Source organism: Spinacia oleracea, chromosome 1 (genome assembly GCF_020520425.1).
Source record: "Spinacia oleracea cultivar Varoflay chromosome 1, BTI_SOV_V1, whole genome shotgun sequence".
NCBI classification, from domain to species: Eukaryota; Viridiplantae; Streptophyta; class Magnoliopsida; order Caryophyllales; family Amaranthaceae; genus Spinacia; species Spinacia oleracea.
In genome coordinates, this window is record NC_079487.1 from 128625265 (window position 1) to 128644136 (window position 18872).

The window sequence follows — 18872 nt, forward strand, 5'->3', positions numbered from 1 at the left end:
TGATTCTATGCATATTTTGTTTCAACTTATTGTTCGGTAACTGTTTTTTCTAACAATTATCCAATTCGAATAAATAAATATTTAGCACTCCAGTTCTAGTCTGCTATATTTACTGTTGTTTAATCTTTACATAATTCATTACCAGAAATACTGTGGGCACTCTATACTCTGAATTATCTGCTTTAAAAAGAAAAATGGGAATAGAATTATCAGTTGCCAGAGAATTACTAAAATGAAGATTTACAGTGTGAAATCTGTTGAGATATAGTTCACAAGGACACGGTAGAAAACCAACGCCATTAATGGCGTTAGCGAAATCAGCAGTTTGCAAATCCAGCTCTCAAGGGAAAGGATCACGGTGAACTGTACATTGGCTAATGTGGTAACTGGTAATGTATCAACTTATTCAAAAACAAAGGGGAAAACTTCATCTATAACAACTAACATGGAGCACAATCACAATTTTACATGCACAATGAACTGTATTAATTTAGTAGATGGGCACTGGTTCATGAATACAACAAACCACAATGTTTACTGCTCAAGATAATATTCATACTTGTGTCCAGAACTGTAGCAATCTTCATGTCTTTAACCTACCAAAATCAGTCCTAAATCCCAATATACTATTCGGCAAGAGATGGTCATTCTTCTACCATTGTTTCACAAGCTTCATCAACTAGTATCCGACTTGTCTAGAGCTGCAAGAGACAGGTATGGAAACTGGTCAGATGGCTGGTAAGTAAAGATGACTTAAATATAAAATTCCGATACTGTAAACAGAATTGAAACATTTAAGATCATTACGAATTGATTAACACCAAGGGGGAAAAGGGATCAGTGTGCCACTGTAAAAAGAAACAAAGGGAGAACCCTATAACGGAAAGGAAACCAGGCTATGTTCAATTGGGCAGAAGTTGGTGTTTCCCTGTATGCATCAGCAAATTAGGGGACATGGTTTTGTGTCTTAGGTCCATCGATTAGCTATTTATCTTAAGCCCATTCCACCTAGACATTAGCCTTACTCCTACAAGGGAATAATTGAAATTATACAAGAATTAAGTTTCTTTTCAACTAAAAAAAACACGACATAAAGAGCATAAAAAAAATATTATTGGTCTTCTCAAGTCCACCAAACCAAATGGAGCTAACTGAAATCAGGCAATCAAATAATATTTGTTCTGAAACTGAGAAAAGTCTATACGCTCAGGTCTAGTTTTTGTAATCTTGAAACATGGAAAAGAAAGAATATCCTTAGCTAGACTAATTACCAGGGAGAAGATTCCATGAAAGGACTTTGCACCACTCAATGTTGTACATTAAGCAAACATATACGATCTGTTATATTCTCATAGATAGTCTATCAGAATAACATGTTAGTATCAGCCAACAACCACACGAAAAAATGAGATGATTCGGCATATTATGACCTCTTCTACAATATGCCCACTAAAACAGCAAGAACAGATCACTAGGTGTGAAAATGTACAACTGAAGCAAAACAGAGGCATTGTTTAGTGTTATATGTAACCAATAACGCCTAGTCAACCATTTTTCGATTGGAGGTCAGGATCAGATTTACATGATGATCATTCCCGGCTAACCGTGAATAGAGAGAAGGGTGGGCCAAGTTTAGTACTTTGGAGAGTACCACGCACACACATAATATATTGGGCGGTAGTGAACTAGAAAGAGTTGACTACAAAGGTAAGCACACTTGAATACAAATAAAAACTCAACATGGATGCATTTGTAATTTTATATGTGTGAAGTTGTGAACAACACTTAAGATGCACATGTAAGCAGCTACAGCCATACAGGTATGAAAATTCTTGAGTGCATGAGTGTGAGAGCATGACTGAGTGAGCAAGGAAGGAAGAAAATTACTGTTGTAGTTCAAGAGCTTCTCAATCAAGTCGACATGGGTCATTAGCATTCTCCTGCAACAATAGCGGACCAGTCCCAGTGCATCAAGGGCATCTCTGTGCAGAAGCATTAAATGTCAGCGAAGGACCTTTAATCTCTGTTATATGGAATTAGTACTGAATAATCAGTCCTAATGTATAACTAAGAAATTCGGCCTCTTTGGACACCTAATATATTGCAGGTCATCGTAAAAAAAAGACAGAGCATCCATGCAAGGTTTTAGAGAAGATGAACCCCCACTGTTAAGTCTAACCTCATATCTACGACAAAAACAATGAAAGAGAACCACTTCGAATCTTCCAACGATGCAAGCCTTCTTGAAAGAAAACAGAACACTCATACAAACTAAGTACATGATATATCACAAACTACAATTACATCTTTAAGCCTCAGTTTCACAGACACATGCTAGTGTGATTCACCAACTAAGTAAAAATATCAAGTTTTATCCAAACAACTGAATTAAAGAGGTATATTCTTAAGCACCAATACAATCCCAATCCAATAAGCATCACCACCCCACCCCCCTTACTTTATTCTTCGGAAGCTATGACTTTGACGGCTCGTTTGGTAGCCGGTAATAAATAATGGTAATAATAATGAACTTAAGTGTAATTCGAGAAGAAAAACAACATCATAATATCCATGGTAATGCAATTTATTCCCAAAATTGAGTTTTTCTTCATAAAATTTCATTCTCACCCAATACCACTCCTAAAATGGTAATAGATGGTAGTGAAGAAAATGAGATGTATATTTAGGAGAATTAACATTTCCCATGGACACATGTATATGAGTTTTCTTACATTTTACACTAAGGCTCCGTTTGGTAAGGCGTAAAACATTTTCATTGTAAAATAATTTTCCATGGAAAATATTTTTCAAGGAAAAATACAATTCCAAACTAGTTTTCTTTTATTTGGTACCTTAAAAGAAAATGGGAGAAGATGGTGAAGATTGAGGGGAAGAAAGGAGAGGGAAGTAAGGAGGAAAGAAGGAAATGTGTTTCCCTCCCTTTCAAATGAAAAAGGGTTTTCCACCTTTAAGGGAGTCATGAAAAATTATTTTTCATCACTTACCCAACTAAACAACATAAAATGATTGAAAAGGGGAAAATTCTAGGTCCTACCAAACAGAGCCTAAGAATTCCAGGTCTATTGTTGCTGCCCTAATAGCAAATTGATACTCCGTACCAAGCAAGAAAAAAAGAAGATGTATCAAAGTGGATATATTAGCTGATCAAATGCATGCAGAAGTACTGACTTGATTATACTTTACTTCAAATTAAATTCCATGGCGTAGATTAACTTCCATCCCTAAATTCTATTTAACTTTTAAGCATATTTTTGAAACTTGATTTTTTGTTTGTTTGTTTTGTGAGAGTGGGTATGTTTCTGGACAAGATGCATACCATATACGGAGTAGGAAACTAGGAACTCATATAGATTCTTCAGTTTTGATGTTTTTCACTCTTCCTGATCTTAAGTTTAAAGTTTCTTACCCATGTTCTGGAACCAAAATCACAAAAACCCACTCAAATACGTACATATTTTCATCAAAATACTCGAAAATCAATACATATAGCAGCTGTTCATTATGATTTAAGTAATCAAATTAGACCAAAGCGAGAAGGAGAGTTAGTGAATGAAGTTACCCTTCTGTGTAATCAGCTTGAAGAAGATCAAGGTAGGTATCCCATTTATTTCCGATCACCTAAAACATTCACCACCAAAATTTAATTGAAAATTTAAACCCTAAGACAAATTGGTTAACGGGTAAAACCCTAAAGAAGTTACCTTGCCGCAGGTGAAGCAACGAACTGGAATAATCATGGTTACAAGGCCTTTGTTTCCGGTTTCCCTAGTACTTCACACTTCACGGCAGAAGAAAGAGATGGTTTTCCGGTAGAACTATCAATTGCGGCGGCGACGTAGTGGGGGAAAACTCCGCGCGCGCCGGGAAGTGAGGGATGCTGTGGTGAAAAGGTTTCGAAAAGAGAGGTGTGTTTCCGATTTTTCCAATTAATGGAGTATCTCTTTTACAAACATAAAAAAAATCTAACACATCAAGTGACAATTTCGTAATAAAAGAAAAATAATACTTCGTATACATTTAAAGTTATTATTTTCTTTTGGAAAAGGCAAAATTGTCATAAATGACGTTGTTTTAGGTCCATTTGCAAACTACTCGTAATACCTTATTAATTTACTTTTGTCAAAAGTATCTTGAATTAAAATTTTGTATTAAAAATAGGATCTTTGGCCAACATTCCAGCCAAACAGTTCACATTTCGTCCATTGACTCCGACTATTGGCAAAAATTATATGGGAAAATAGCGAGTTGCACACGCGCAATTGTATAAGAACCAAAATCAAAGTTTTTGCCACCAAAACACTCAAATGGCACCTTTGGATATGAGAATTTTGGTGTGTTACTGCCTATTCATATAACATAAATAGTGGTGCGTCGATTTGCTTTGTCAAGTGTGTTACGCGCACATTTTTTTTGGAGGGAAAGTGAAGTCAATGGATGGAATGTTGACTGTTTGGCCGGAATTTGGCCAAATGCCTCGTTTTTAACACAACTTTTTCATTCAAGGTGCTTTTTGCCAAAATCAAAGCAATAAGTTACCAGTTTACAAACCGACCTAAAAACAAGGTACTTTTTGACAATTTTTCCATATTATTAAGTGTACCTTTTTTCTTGTATCGGTAATTTTTTTTTTTTGTATGGTTAGAAGTTAAGAGAAGCGTCTTCTAAGGCTGAAATTTCGTATGAGTCAACAAAGTCCTATTTAACGATTAAATTTTATGTGTAGAGTGGTAACATAATCTTTCATCTTCAAAATTTTGCTAATGTGATTGATTTTAGAACTTGAATAGCCCAAAGTTTTAAGACTTGAGTTTTGCTAACATATGCGTTACCTAATTTTAAGTCAAGACAAAACAATTTACAACAATAATGGATGGAGTGAGTCTTGACAAAATCTAAATTACGTCTTGTAAAACAAAAAACTCAACTTAAGACTCAATGTGTGAGGTCTTGATTTAGTGGTTAAAACTGAAGGTTTGTATACGATAGGTCTTAATATGTGCCAATGCTACTAAACTTGTATTTAATTGAGCTAAAACATCATACGAAAGTAATTATATTTTAAAGTAAGTGATCATTCATAATTTATTTTTTACCTTTTTGTAGTTGATCTTTTGAGATTCCATCCCAAACCCATAAACAAAAATCATGATACAATATAACATATCAAAAGAAACAAATCAAAATTATTGATGGGTCTTCCTAATCAATCAATTTTCTTACTTAATTTGCCACTTTTTGAAAAACAATAATTTTCCATCCAAGTTAACACTCATGTTTAAAAAAAAAAAAAAAAAAAGTAGTATAAAGGGACATGCATTCTAACAACATAATTCGTGTTAATTTATTGAAATTCCTCACAACTATATACAAAGTATTCATAAACAACCACTAAATAGACACATACATACATCTATAGTCTTAGCCATGAGACCTTCAAGAGACATCACTCTTATGTTCATACTATTTTTCCTTATTATCGCTTCAGGTAAATATTATTAATTCATTCCTTAATTTTTAATACATAGTAAAGTACGAGTAATATTTATTTATTTTTAAACAATTATGTTCTTAATCTTATAGACGAAAAGAGCTCTCTATTTGCTGCAAAACAATTTAGAAGTGTTATTAATCCCAATACGATAGGGTCAGTTGATGTGCGTACCCGTACCCGTACCCGTACCCCTACAATATGCTAATTATGTTACATTGGGATTGTTGTATATGGTGAAAACAGGTATATTAGCAATACCATTTGGTTTGGAAGCGGGTTTACCCCATGGAAAACATGATCAGTGCAAAGGCCCAGTACTTGGGTGTGACACATCTGCATCCGAATGTGAACCGGATACGTGCGAAGAAATTTGTCACCATGAATACTCCTACGACGCCAAGGGTTGCTGTGAGTCTGGACAATCTGAGCCAACTTGTTGCTGCCGTGCTTATTAACCTTCATGTTACGACTAGATCGTGCTACATACAAGTATACAACTACGCAACCTTATTTTATCTTATATAAACTTCCGGTAGTTTCAAATTTGTCAAAGCCCCAAACATGTGTGTAGTTTGATCTAATTTCAAAGCTACTAGTAACAAGGAAATAAAGTGCAAAATGTTGTTTTATGTTGTACCAAGTATGAATGTTATTTCGGCTATAGATTTGATGAATGCTATTTCGGCTATGGATTTGATGGGGCGGGCGTAATAACAATTTGTACTTCATAAGAATGAATTGTTATAGAAAATGGAGTAAGTAAAATTAGACGGATATAATATTTCGTTATATTTTCAGTTAAACGATCACTAATAGAACGTACGTACGGAGTAAATTGTAATCAATTTTCACTATAAGTCGCTGGCTACCAAGCTTCCAAAGCAGAGGCCATTTCTGTTAAGAATAATTAAAGAAAACAATAAGTATGAAAACAAACTATTCTTACTTTATTCTAATGATTCATTGGCTACATACATTAATACACAGGGAAGAACAACAATAACTCATCCCATGATCTAGTCATGATCGAATAATACCTTAGAACGCAAAGTAATTAACTACTCCTACACCAATCCACCACCAATAACGAACACTTGCTTATAGACTAATCTAACTTGCTCTTAAGTCTTAATATTAGGAAACAAATTGACCATAACTCTTACTTCGATGGAATACTCACAATAAGTTCAAGTGTATAGAAGGAGAAGTAGATCACTAAATAATTACATAAGCATTAAAATTCCTTTTGCTACATGAGGTAAAAATCCTAGAAACTCATTCCAAGAAGAAGCTACTGATCTCAGTGATACCCGAAATCCAATCTTTGGCTATGTTTTCTACCTTGCAGCACGATTTTGATTCTGACAATGACAATGTCTTCGGGAGTTGCAGACAACTATTTACAACACTAAACTATGCATTAATCAAATCTCCAAAAGCTCCTAAAAGTTAATATTGATAATGTTAGCCAATGCGGGAAGATCTCCTCAATCTAGTTGTCTTAGAGGATACACCATTTGCGGAATCCTGAGTCTGAGTCTGAGTCTGAAACTGGGAGTTCCTTCTCCTTTTTCTCTGACTTCCATTTGAAGGTTGCCCCTCTGTTGCCTCGTTTTGCTCATCCTCATCCTCACTCTCTACCAGTTCTGCTTTCAGTTCTGCTTTGGTAACTGTATATGGCCAAGGTTTTTGACAACCAGGACAAACCTTTTCGACCTGAAAATGATACATATGAATAGTTTTTATCAAACACGAATAGCCTGATTAAAAAAACAAGGCCACCTGAAGATTGATGTATTACCGTTCTTTGAGAAAACTTCTTAACGAGACAATACTTGTGAATTCGGATGGAACAACCTTCATTTGGGCACAAATCCGCCTATTAGAAAAGTAGCACCCAAATACGTAAGGATTGGTGAATTTTCAGTGCTAAAAGGAAAACTTGAACAGATGCAAACTCTTCAGTTCTGACATATAGTTTATAGGAAGAGAAGCTTTTTTCAAGATAACTTCTTTTGGAAAAGAGAGTTAAAACTTAAAAAGGGAGAAAATTTAATCCACAAAAACGAAACAGTTAAGAAATAAGGAAGTAAAAACCTAAGGTACAGAAATAGCCTACCTTCACCCCAGCCTCATTGCAAACCTCACATGAAGGGACCTCATTAAGGTGGAACCAACTTTTGAGATCAAGGAATGATCGAATTCCAAGTCCAATATTACCATCTAGCTTGGTGAGCCATCCATCCTGAACAAACTCCTCAAGAGCCTTTTCTTTTTGAGACATTGAGAAATTCCTCAGTGCAGCAGGCACATCCTGGAACTGTGATTCTGACTGTGATTGTGAACCACTAGGGATCTGTAACTTAGCCATAACAATTGTCATCCACCAGAATAAGTACAATCTAAGAGTAGGACTAGCACAACAAAGACGCCACCACATACTCTACTACGTTCAAGTTGACTAAGCAAAAGGAGAATTAGAGAGTACAGACAGAAGCAGCTAGCAAGAAACATCAGACTGGAAGTATATGAAACGCCAGCAGAAGGTATCACTGATATGAAGCTAGAGTTCAATAATTACCAACAAGTCTAAATAAAACAAGTTGACACCGTCCCACTCCCATGAACAAATTTAAGCTAGTAAATGATAACTATTTCATCTTTAAGGCCGAGGATCACAGGTACTTAACAGATTCAGCAGTCGATACAAACATCCACACCCTGTAGCCCTGGATCCCAGATGTCATGGTCCATCTACCTGTACCATATCTCTTTCATAGTATTATCCCTTTGGGCCGTAAGATCCCCATTCCACTCTTAAGAAAAGGGGGGGGGGGGGGGGGGGTGGAGGGGCCATCATAATTGACTGGAAATGTATTGTAAATCAATAGGACAAAACATCAAAGGACGAGGAGCACGTATAGTTAATAACGAACTAGATTCCCAAAATTTGAAAACTGGTATCTGCAGAGAGAAGTTGACAAACCTGACTGTCCAATTTTATATGGAGGGCATCAATATTAGTGATGCAACCCTGGCCTGCAGCATCTTGTGCAATTGCTTCTATCTGTCATTAGACATTAAAAGCAAAAGTCAGCAAATCAACAAAAATTCTAGGAGTAATCACTCAGTTTACACTTTCCACTTTCCATCATACATTTCATGACAACCAAACAAAGCTAGTTTTGTCTAGCACAGATTAGCCAATTTCAAAACCACACCACCCACATGATGTCTTACATACTACTCAGAACAGCAAACCCCAAATAACCAACAAATTTCCAACTTAGAACCATTAATTTTGCGTTCAACCTATCATGAATAAACACATTGTAACATGAAATTCACACAAAGAGACTACCCCCTCTCATTCCCAAGCATAAGAGCATGTACATTGGGGCTCTCCAAGTAGCTTTCCAACAAGAACTATCTCTTGACCAACATTGAGGCTCTTGAGTGGTTCTTGATGGGCTCTTGAGTGATTCTTGAGGGGCTCTTGAGTAGCTCTTTATGGAGAGCTACTTCAAAGTAGCTCTTGCCCAAGTGGATAGTGGGGAGTAACTTTGAAAAGTGGATAGTGACTTTGGTTAAAAAGACAATTTAATTATGGACCACCAATGGTAAAAAGAGATTGGAGAGCTCACTTGAGAAACCAACCAATGTTGGTTGTTTTTAGGAATGAATTCTTGAGTGTATCATGTAGAGAGATAGTGGTAGAGAGAGAGTGGAGAGTCCTCCAAGAGCTCTTTTGAAGAGTTAACCAATTTACATGCTCCAAGGCACCCACACTTTTGGACATCATAAAAACAGTACCATTAGATTTGGTTTAAAAGCTACTCTCACATTTTTCCATCCATTGATTTAACCACTTAACTTATTTAAGTCACTTAACATACAATGTACTATACCTAAGTCAATTGAATATGGTACAATAAACATTGCCCTAAAACTTAAGCATAACCTTCAGCGACAACTAACCCTCCTCCGCCCCACCCCCACCTTTAAACACAGCAGACAAAATATGTGAATAAAGCAATTCAGTAATTCAATTAGTCTCCAATAAACCAAAAATCCGGCAAAAACAAACATATTCATTAAATTGAAGAAAAAACTGAAATTCACAGGGAGATGTGGCTTACAATTCCCTTATAAAAGGCAATTTGAGGAACTGAGTACTTAGAGCCAAGCTTGGATTGTTCGTCAGCGACATTGTTGACGACGCCATAATAAACTTTGCCATCATACTGATTTGTACACGCTCGCAACTCAAATTGAACAAAGGAAAGCTCTTTGTTTATCTTCAATAAATAATCATTAAACAATTTGTCATTAACACCTGAAGAAAACGGTTACAATTACAAATTCAGAGGCGTTAGGGTTCACAATACTAATTTTATAACTCAAATTTTAAGAAACAGAATTAAAAGAAGGAGAAAGAAGATCGAAACCTGGTTTCCTTCCGGTAACTTTCTCGTACATTTTGTTGAACTCATCGGCCTTAAGAGGGCCGCGAGAGAGTAGAGACTGAATTAGAGTGTGGTGCTTCCAGCTTAATTCCGGCATTTTGAATACGATTTCTTATCCCCAAGACCTAATTGGCGACAAGAAGTATAATTGGAGGGTGGAAATTTGCAAAGGGGGAAATCAATTGTGAGGAGAGAAACCCTAATTTGAGCTCCCTTTGTTTATTTTGGCTTTCTGAAAATTTCTTTTTCGCGCCAATCACCTATACTGCTAATCTGCTATACAACTGTAGCAGTGTAGTTGTTGTTTTGCCCGTAAAAAAAATAAAATAAATAAAATAAAAACTGTAGTTGTTTCATTTCGTACTCCCTCCGTGATTCAATAGTTACACTTTTTTTTTTACATTGTTTTAAATTTATCATTTGTGATTTATACGTAAGGAAATAATAACACTCTATAGTCGTTTGTGATCTTGTTTGATCTGTTTTAATATAGTTCATAATTTTTAGAGATATTAGAGTAATATTCAATCCATCAAATATTTACATCGACATACGTGTAAAAGTTAAGTGTAAGTAGTGTGTAACCATTAAATTGAAATGGAGAGAGAGAAGGCAGTAACTTTGCAAGTCAGTAAGGGCGTTAGCAATAAGGGTTTGTGGGGTAGTTTGTTAACAAACTTTGCTATTGTTGGATGAGGTTACAAATAAAGAGGTTTGTTTGAGGTTTGTAAAAACAAACCTCATACAAACCTCAAATGGAATAGTTGATGCACGGGAGTAGTTGACACATGGCAAAGTGTTAAGGATAACGTAGTTATCCTAGAGGATAGAATATCATATGAGATAGAGTTATGTTATATGATATGAGATAGAAGTCTATAGGACTTAATAATCCTACGAAGTGTAGGACATCTAGTTTGTAGGACTTTTAAGTCCTATAGATTTCTATCTCATATCATATAACATAACTCTATCTCATATGATATTCTATCCTCTAAATCCAAAGGCTTTGTGGAGGATTTGCAAAAGATGGTCCCCTAGACAAACTTTTGTTTATTATTGGTGAAAGGTTTGTAGAGGTTTGTTCTATTGCTCATGCCCTAATGTAAGCAAAGGATTGTTGGTTAGAGTTAGGAATGGAAATTCATGCGAGGGTGGTATGAATTTGTAATATGGACCAACCAATTTTATTTTTTTTAGAATTGATTATATTTTATACCCCGTATTTGCTTTTTGATATGAATGATGTTTTGGTCTAATGGTTTAGATTGAAGACTTGCATATGGTAGTTTATTTTTTAGAATCATCCTTCGATCCCCAACTGTAATTTGTATTACCCCAGGGCGTTGTGGCTCATACGAAAAACGAAAAATCTGTCTTTTTAGGTTGAACGCGGAGAATATAATTATATTTATACCATGCTGGAGAAGTAAGACATTATGAAATTGATCAACGTATGATCAATATAATATTAGTGGTCGAAAATACAAATTAAAATCAAAATACTAGCTAGCTTAGCAAGACATAATACAGTACGGTCAATATTAGTAAATCGTAAATACAACATCAAAACACTAGTTAGACATAAGAAAGTACGTAAGGGTTAAGACTTAAGACAAAATCTATCGTTGTAGTCAGGTAAATTAATAGGCATGTATGTGGTTAGACTTTCTTCCGCTGTGAACTTATGATTAGACTAATATTGAAATTTATCGTACAAAGTACAATAATACAAAGTACAATGTAGGAGGAGTAAATAAAAATTAGGGAGCAGGAGTAGAACATATTTACCTGAAAATCCAGACTCGTACGTTAGAGGAAATGAGCTTTTGGATGAGTGGTAAAACAGTTGTGGGGCTATCTTACCAATCAAATATACTGAACATTTGAATGTGTCATGTCAAGCAACTTTCATAAAGAACCTAATTACTAATGTTTCCAATAAATAATATTTGAAGTAGCATACTCCATACGTCTCATTTTACTTGCTCTACCATCTTAGCTAGCTAGCTACAATATCTATTACTCCGTATATATTTTCATACAAAATGTAATATTTCAAAAATAAATAATTATAAATTAAAGAAAAATGAACGCCAATAAAATAAAGGGAATAAATAACTTTATAAATGTATAATTTTCCCCTTCCCTTCCAATCTTTAGCTTGAAAAACAAAAAAACTTGAGGTAATGGAATGTACGTAATTATGGATACGGAAGATAAAGAGCATTGACGAAGGTATAATAATCAACTAATCACGAAGAAGATGATTCAAGTTTGTTTTGATGTTTGGATATTGGGTTTCAGATTCAATGATTGTTGACCAACTACTGATCTTACGTCACCACGCCATTCTGATCACGACACACAAATATTTACAAAAAAGTCAAAAAGTAAACCCCACTGAAAATAAAATCTAGAGCAACATCCCTGGCCAGACACTAGTGAAATATTAAATCACGTGGCCAACTCTACTTATTAGTTTTTTTTTGGTTCTACTACGAATTCGGAGCGAGTTCCGGATGGATAGGTTTAATTCTCCTCACAATTGTTGTTGCGGGGTTTGAACACGGGATCCTCCCTACTCAGTAACTCAGCCTCATTCACCACTGAACCAATGGACGATTCATTACCTATTAGTCGGTTTATTTTACTTTGTGGGTTTATTGTTAAAAAAGAACTTATCAGATTTTGCTGCAATTACAAGCCAATAATCAAGAAATCAAACGCCAGAAAAGGGGTAAAACTCAGAGAGAGATGATTCTGGTTTGCAACTGTTAAGTTTGAAACTTGTAAATTTAGGGCAAGAAATTAGAGTGGTGGATCTTAAAAATGATATTGGAAGGCATAGGACCTGAAGATTTATCAACAATCGGAGGGATCGCAACAGTTTCCCTTCTTCATTCCTTCATTCCTACTCATTGGTTACCCTTTTCCATCGTCGGCCGTGCGCAAAAATGGACTCTTTCTCGAACCCTTTTAGTCAGTAAGCTCCCTTTTCATTTCATCGTCTTCCAATTACTACTTTTTTTTAGTAATTAGGTTTCTTTATTTTTTTTGCTGAATCCAGCATCCGTTGTTGTTGAATCTTCTGGGTTTGCTCTAATCTTTGTATTAATTGCTTAATTGATGGGGGTGATATAGCTGCCATTTATGATACGATGTGGTAAATATGACAAAATGTTTGTGTAACTTGTTTAATTGACATGCCATCTGATAAAGTTTGGACTTTTTTTGAATTTTGATAGGTGATAAAGTTGTATAGTTTCCCATACTTGTTTGTTTTACTTGAATTGTTCATTTTAGTTGATAATTGAGTACTGCGGACGATTTTTGTTGTCAGACGAATCAATGGTTTCTCGCCAGAAAAACTTATCCTCAATAGAGTAATGATTCCTCAAATAAATCTATTATAGAGCCATAGAGGGGGTAATTTGATTTTTGAGGATTATTAGTTGTTGTATTTCTAAAAGTCTGGGATCCGGTGCTTAATAGTTCTCCAAAATCCACAGTGGAGTCCGACATTGGCGAGTTCACATTTTTTTTAGTAAATGATTGATAGGATTTGGTTGGGGATTGTTTGTCTTCAGTTTTATTCATCAAATGTAATTTGTTGTAAAGATTTTTCAAGGTGCTTTGGCAACTCAAACTATTTCCCATGTGAATGATATGAAATATAAGGTTCAGAGTAACTTTCCGAGGGTAAGCATTGGAACTGAAAAGGAGCTGTTGAAGTAGAAAGAAGTTTTCCCTTCATGTCTCAATGAAGAGGAGGTCCTGGTTCAGGGAATTTAAGTGTGTAAAAGAATTTGGGTTATTGGCAGGTTAGGATTGAAAATGGATGCTCATGTTAATCTGGAGTTCAAAAATTGGTTTGTGGATTTATTTCTCCGGCTTATTAAGGATTTAAATGTTTTCTGGGGAATGTTGTATGATGTCTGTTACTATCCGGAGCTCGTGGTTGGCAGGAAATGGTGTTATTTTTAGGGTGAGAGTAGAAATCCAGAGGCGATTTTTTTAATAGCTCATAATCCGTAATTGATAACCCAACGTGACTGGACTCTACAATTTATAGACCGATATATCATGCAGAAGAAGAAAGAGAACTGCATATTCATTATCATTGTATCCTTTGCCTATTCCAGATTGTGTATTAGAAGCTTGGAAGAAGGCTGAATATACTATAAGGTTGACAAGAGCATTGCTTTGTCAATTATGAGTTTCGTGCAACTAGTGCAAGGTCTCAACTAATGTGGAATGATTAGAGTTGGAAAAGATCAGAGGTTCGTGATATTGCAGTAGAGGCCGATAATAGTGCTACTGCCTTTAGTTGTTGCTTATTATCTTTTTATGTACTTTCTTCCTGTCAAAAAAAAGAGCTTTTGTTCCCCCTTTCTATGCTATGAGACCTTAGGACGGCAGGACTTCAGTAAGTCAGTATTGACCAATGAAATTATGCATTGATGCAAAGTTCTGGGTCCTTGTGGCCAATAAATTTCTTTTTGCTAAGGTTGACAGATTTTCAATGGACACTGCTACCAAATGGCTGTGTGGAACACAGTTAGCTGCTTTGCAAATGGGGTCTTTATCCTGGACCAGGCAACCAGCATGCCATGGTACTGGACAGGCCTTTTGATGTTGGTTTCTGCATCCAACTTGACCATAATTGACTGTTGTGTTTAGGAAAATATTGGTTTTGGGGTGAAGTTAGTATAAAGAGTACTTGATTCGATATCAGGATGTAATATATGCTACACCTTCACTTATAATCTGGCATTGGAGGATATTGCTATTCACTAGAGATTTTGGTTAGATGCAAAAAAGGGAAGGCTTTTTCCTCCTTAATGGTGAACATGATTTGTTTTTATCGAATGAATCTGAAGAAGGGAAGACTGCTGGTTGCCTTCTAAATTAGAAATAATGAGTAGATATGTAGATGTGTTCGGTGTTCCTTAAACGATAAAAGGATTGGTTGGCAGAGAAGAGGTCACCATTCAACTTTCAAGTAAACCATCCTGGTCATGTTATGACCAAGTTAAGAAGTAAGAACACTAGCAGTCTACTGTAATCTCTAGATTACTTGGTTCCCTGCTTTTGAGAGCGTTTTCCTTTTTTGGCTGATATTTTTGTTTGTCTGCAAGTAGATTAATGTTCTAATCTCTTTTTGTAGAAGTACTACATAAAACACAACTTTCTGCCCTCTTTTTTTTTTGGTTTAAATAGAAAAGGCTTATTAAAAATACAGTACACAAAAGGCGGTGCCACACTGCCACTCATACAAAAGTAGGGCTAAGCTAAAGAAACTCATACCCTGTAGGCTGTAGCTATCATGTGACTATTTGGTATACAAACTAAGAAGCGTCCAGCCGTCCACTGCCTCCCAAACCTTACACTTGACCCCAGCTGTATAACTGTCTCAGAAAATAAAGGGAACTTAGACATTTCAAAGTTGTTGTGAGCTAGCTCAACTTCAAACAATTTACTGCCAGAAAGAAGTTATTTTTTGTTTTTTGGTTTGTTGACATTTTCTCCCACACTGTTTGGTGTTTGAACATTTTGCAGTTGATGAATCACTCTTTGAGCATCATCCCTCTGTAGTCTTGGTTTCAATTCGACATGTTCTATAGATCCACAAATCCTGTCCCATTTCGTAGTAGGGACTAGGATGCAGGTGGGCACAATGTTGCGGACTTTGTGCCGCATCCACTCCATTTGGAGCAGGTGTTGGTATGACTTTGGTGTGTAGTGGGCAGTTGTGAATATCAAAATTCATACATTCCATGAGGAGTGGGTAGGTGGTGAATTTGATATCATATCCGCTCACCGTATCCCGCACCGATCTGCATTCTTCGTACCCACCCATCTGCCCGCCTAACCCCCACCTTGTATCTACAAGAACACAACCATTTCATCGTTTTTTTATAAAGAAATACTGTAATACGCGGGTATAAGTGGGTAATAAGAGGGTATAGGTGGGTAGTGAATTTCTATTTGGGGGTGGAGGGTACAGATTCAAGGTTCACGATTCGCGGGTTGGCTCATTTTAGGTTCCCGAGAAGGGTTTGGAACTTTTTTTTACTCTTTTGTTTTAAAAAATTGTTCAAACAACAACAACAAAGCCTTAGTCCCAAAATGTTTTGGGGTCAGCTAACATGAATCGTCGTAGGAGATCCTCATTGTCACCGATCAAATCAAAAAATTGTTCAAAAGATATTATAATTTTTTTTATTTTAATACTCGCACTAAAAAACAGTTAATAAAATAAAGAAACAAAAAACCCCCACGTGAATTAACCTTTCACATCCGTCATAAAAGCATAAAAATTAAGAAGTCCAAGCTCACCAGTCCACCACCAAGAGTAAGGCACCAACACACGTGAAGAAAAATCGAAGAAATGAAATCCACTTGATAGCTGAACTTTAGATTTAGAGAAGACGAAAGAACAACGACAACAACAAGTGATGTTTGCAATCAACATGTATTCCCTTATCAAACAAAAGCCAGAAATATTTTTCCTTCTCGAGTTCTCTCGCCTTCCTTGCCTTTCAATCGGTAAAACTAGGGTTTGGGATTCGGCACGACAATACTAGAGATTTGGTTCCCAGCGAATTGGGTCGCCGGAGAAAGGCAATTCGTTACGAGGATATAAACATAGAAGAAAGTCGAGTGCCATCTGCTGCGTCTATAAAAGTCAATTCCGTAGGAAAATCTAGAAGCAAGCCCAGGTTTAAACCGTTTTGAGATTCGTGGGGGTACCAACGAATCTGGTAATGCTGGTTTGTACCCACTTGGACGGGTATGGATGTTGGATATATACCCCATGGGTGGTTAAGATGACGGGTTTTAGGAATTTTAATTAGGTATGTGTATAGGGGAGAGGGTAGTTGTACCTGACATGTCTGTTTTCCATCACTTAAATCTGAAGGTTGCACTGTCGGAGAGACGGAGAGGATGTTATTTTGTGAAGTGCGAAATTGCACATTAATTTTAGAGTCTACACTGGAGTCCTATTTTTGTGAATATGTCTATTGTTTTGCATATATTATCATAATATCATATGCTTCAACCACATCATCCATATCAAGCAGGCTTTAGCTTTTTAGAAGACCTTATACCTTTGACCTTATACCTTATACCTTTGATAACTCATTATACCTGACGTTTTTCTTCATGCAGCTGTATTCGGAGCATGTTTGCATGTGATATCTACTGCACTTCTCGGCATAACAGCTGTAACCATGGCCAATACCATCGCGGGGGAAGAAACTGTGCATAAGCTAGCTTCTTTGCTACTTGTGGTTCTTGGCGGAAGTTACATCATGTTATTTCTATTAGGAAGGGGAGGTCATAGTCATTCTCATCATCAGCCCATGGAGAAAATGGCTGTTGCTGGACTTGTCCTAGTGCCTGCGTTGTCACCTTGTGCAACCACACTTCCAGTGTTTCTAGCTGTCGGCAATTCATCCTCGATGATGATCCTAGCCATCATAGTGCTTTTATTCAGGTAAAATCCCTACTTTTGATAAACTTTTGGGACTCCACAAACTTAACAACCCAGCTAAAGAGTTGGTTTTGTACGGGCTGCTTGTTTAGGTGCTTTGCTGATAATATAGTTGCTCCAGTTGTTTCTGTCTGCTTTCCCTCTCCTCTCACCAATTTCACCCCTTATTTATTTTTTCTATTTTTTGTATCACTTGCAATGGAGAGAGACTCATGACTGTAACTACAATTGATCAACTTTCACAATTTACTGATGCACTGTGCATCATTTTATATTACCATTCTTGACACTCAGATTATGCCAATATCTTCGTTGAAGAGGCATTTTGGGATTGTCAAACTGGTCAGTACTGTCTATTTCTGACGAGGTTCATATCAGTTGCACTTCAGGTCAAAAAGATGAGTACACACCTCAAAAATAATCTGGGGTTGGTTCTTAGTTTAGATCTACTTTTGACCAGATGCTAATTGGATATTGGGTTGCTATGTCGGGATTTATTTGGTTGTGGGTCAATAAATCAGTTGGAAACCCAAAATTTGAAGCCAATTTCGGCTGCTGGCACTTCAGGCCAACATTTCTAACCTGAGGTGTCATCTTAAGCTGCCATAGTCTATGCATCTAGCCTTAGTCCCTTGTATTATGGTTGCATTTATGAAATAATCTTGTAGTAAGAGACCGTAAACAATCCATCAATTTCCTGTCTTTATTCCCATCGTACCCCCCTCCATCCTGAATTAATTGTCACATTTAACATTTTAGAATCCTAGAATGTCAAAATGAGTGTCACCTTTCCTGAAAAAATATATGGGAATAACATTATCTGGTCAAAGTTATCTGATAATGGTTGGTTATTGGGTGATGATGTTTTATGCAGTACTATCACTGTGATGACCTCTTTGGTAGCTCTCTCATATTATGGTGCAAGTCAACTGAAGTTTCACTGGGTGGAGCGATACGACAAGCTTCTTGTTGGTTCTGTTCTGTGTTTGGTAGGAATCTTAACTCTCATTTTTCATGATCATGATCATCATCACGGTCACGGTCATGGTCATGGTCATGATGGAGCCAAAGAGCAGTTGTCCAGAAAGATTCTGAATCTTTAACTTTTCTTTTGTTGTGAACTTTTGTGTATGGTTCAAAAGATTAACAAAGTATAAATTTGTTTGTATAAGAAAAATGACTAGGTGTATACGACATTGCAGATCAAAGTATCTTGTTTTCCTCTGTAGCCTGCAAGAGTGCAAGCCCTGCACTAAGCATCAGCACTTCCCTGTCTCTGTTACTTTCCACTTATTATTATTAGTTGGAAATAAAGTCTTTTTTCATAATTTTGTTATATTTTCAGATGTTATGTTTATACACATGCCACCCGTAATCCTGATATACGGATTAC

The 18872-nt window shown here is 36.3% G+C and overlaps 3 protein-coding genes across 3 annotated transcripts; 1 reads left to right on the top strand and 2 right to left on the bottom strand.

Annotated features, from left to right (window-relative positions):
- Positions 1-402: 402 nt before the first annotated feature.
- Positions 403-3965, bottom strand: LOC110794527 (DNA-directed RNA polymerases I, II, and III subunit RPABC5). Its single transcript, XM_021999503.2, has 4 exons — positions 3723-3965; positions 3581-3639; positions 1888-1982; positions 403-701 (listed from the first exon to the last, which is right to left on the bottom strand). The coding sequence occupies exons 1-4, from the start codon at positions 3756-3758 to the stop codon at positions 676-678; spliced, it is 216 nt and encodes a 71-aa protein (XP_021855195.1). The 5' UTR covers positions 3759-3965; the 3' UTR covers positions 403-675.
- Positions 3966-6644: 2679 nt separating this feature from the next.
- LOC110794582 (uncharacterized) lies at positions 6645-10264 on the bottom strand. The gene is made up of 6 exons (XM_021999557.2): positions 9961-10264; positions 9652-9848; positions 8499-8579; positions 7632-7868; positions 7314-7391; positions 6645-7228 (listed from the first exon to the last, which is right to left on the bottom strand). The coding sequence occupies exons 1-6, from the start codon at positions 10073-10075 to the stop codon at positions 6977-6979; spliced, it is 960 nt and encodes a 319-aa protein (XP_021855249.1). The 5' UTR covers positions 10076-10264; the 3' UTR covers positions 6645-6976.
- A 2387-nt stretch (positions 10265-12651) lies between these two features.
- Positions 12652-18807, top strand: LOC110794529 (uncharacterized). The gene is made up of 3 exons (XM_021999504.2): positions 12652-12964; positions 17155-17482; positions 18354-18807. The coding sequence occupies exons 1-3, from the start codon at positions 12811-12813 to the stop codon at positions 18580-18582; spliced, it is 711 nt and encodes a 236-aa protein (XP_021855196.1). The 5' UTR covers positions 12652-12810; the 3' UTR covers positions 18583-18807.
- Positions 18808-18872: the final 65 nt, after the last annotated feature.

Coding starts and splice junctions, on each gene's coding strand:
- LOC110794527 (XM_021999503.2), bottom strand. CDS start 3,758: ATGATTATTCCAGTTCGTTGCTTCACCTGCGGCAAG. Junction 3,640..3,722: donor GTTGCTTCACCTGCGGCAAG/GTAACTTCTTTA, acceptor TGAATGTTTTAG/GTGATCGGAAATAAATGGGA. Junction 702..1,887: donor GAAGCTCTTGAACTACAACA/GTAATTTTCTTC, acceptor TGTCTCTTGCAG/CTCTAGACAAGTCGGATACT.
- LOC110794582 (XM_021999557.2), bottom strand. CDS start 10,075: ATGCCGGAATTAAGCTGGAAGCACCACACTCTAATTCAGTCTCTACTC. Junction 9,849..9,960: donor AGTTACCGGAAGGAAACCAG/GTTTCGATCTTC, acceptor CGTTTTCTTCAG/GTGTTAATGACAAATTGTTT. Junction 8,580..9,651: donor TTGCCTTTTATAAGGGAATT/GTAAGCCACATC, acceptor GTCTAATGACAG/ATAGAAGCAATTGCACAAGA.
- LOC110794529 (XM_021999504.2), top strand. CDS start 12,811: ATGATATTGGAAGGCATAGGACCTGAAGATTTATCAACAATCGGAGGG. Junction 12,965..17,154: donor TTCTCGAACCCTTTTAGTCA/GTAAGCTCCCTT, acceptor TTCTTCATGCAG/CTGTATTCGGAGCATGTTTG. Junction 17,483..18,353: donor ATCATAGTGCTTTTATTCAG/GTAAAATCCCTA, acceptor TGTTTTATGCAG/TACTATCACTGTGATGACCT.